At 31.6% G+C, this 557-nt stretch overlaps 1 protein-coding gene across 1 annotated transcript; it reads right to left on the reverse strand.

The window, feature by feature from the left end:
• Window positions 1-186: 186 nt before the first annotated feature.
• On the reverse strand, window positions 187-357 carry SARC_18239 (hypothetical protein; the record flags this gene model as incomplete). Its single annotated transcript, XM_014287679.1, has 1 exon — window positions 187-357. A coding segment is annotated over one exon (171 nt), but the record flags the coding sequence as incomplete, so codon positions are not given.
• Between the last annotated feature and the right edge of the window lie 200 nt (window positions 358-557).

A 557-nucleotide genomic window follows, 5' to 3' on the forward strand; every position in this document is an offset into this window, starting at 1 on the left:
GTATATAAATAGTATACGAATACAAATACATACATACATATATATATAGATATATATATATATATATATATGCGGATAAACGAATGCAAACGCAATCTGCGAGCAAGTCAAAATACATCAATTTGTCCTTGAGCAAGGATTGATTTAATCCAAATGAAATCGCAAAACAGCGTAATATCAACTCACCTCATCATCAACATCATCGTCGAACTCTTTAGGTGGTGCCACTGCCTTAGCAACTTTAGCAATCTTTGCATCCGAGTCGAAAGCAATCTTCTTCGAAACAGGATCATATATACCCGCACGGAATGGGGACCAATGACCGTGTTCATTGTATAGGTGCGTATACGCTATCATGGTCTGTATACAGAACGTAGATTGAATCAAAAGTGGATATATAGGACATGGGCTGAGCAAAAGGTAGATGCATTAGAATATATAAACATACATACATACATACATACATCTACATCTACATATATATATATATATAGATATATATATATATAATATAAAGAAACAATAAACAATAAACAATATATATATATACATATATA

This window comes from Sphaeroforma arctica (assembly GCF_001186125.1).
Source record: "Sphaeroforma arctica JP610 unplaced genomic scaffold supercont1.14771, whole genome shotgun sequence".
Taxonomy (NCBI): domain Eukaryota; class Ichthyosporea; order Ichthyophonida; genus Sphaeroforma; species Sphaeroforma arctica.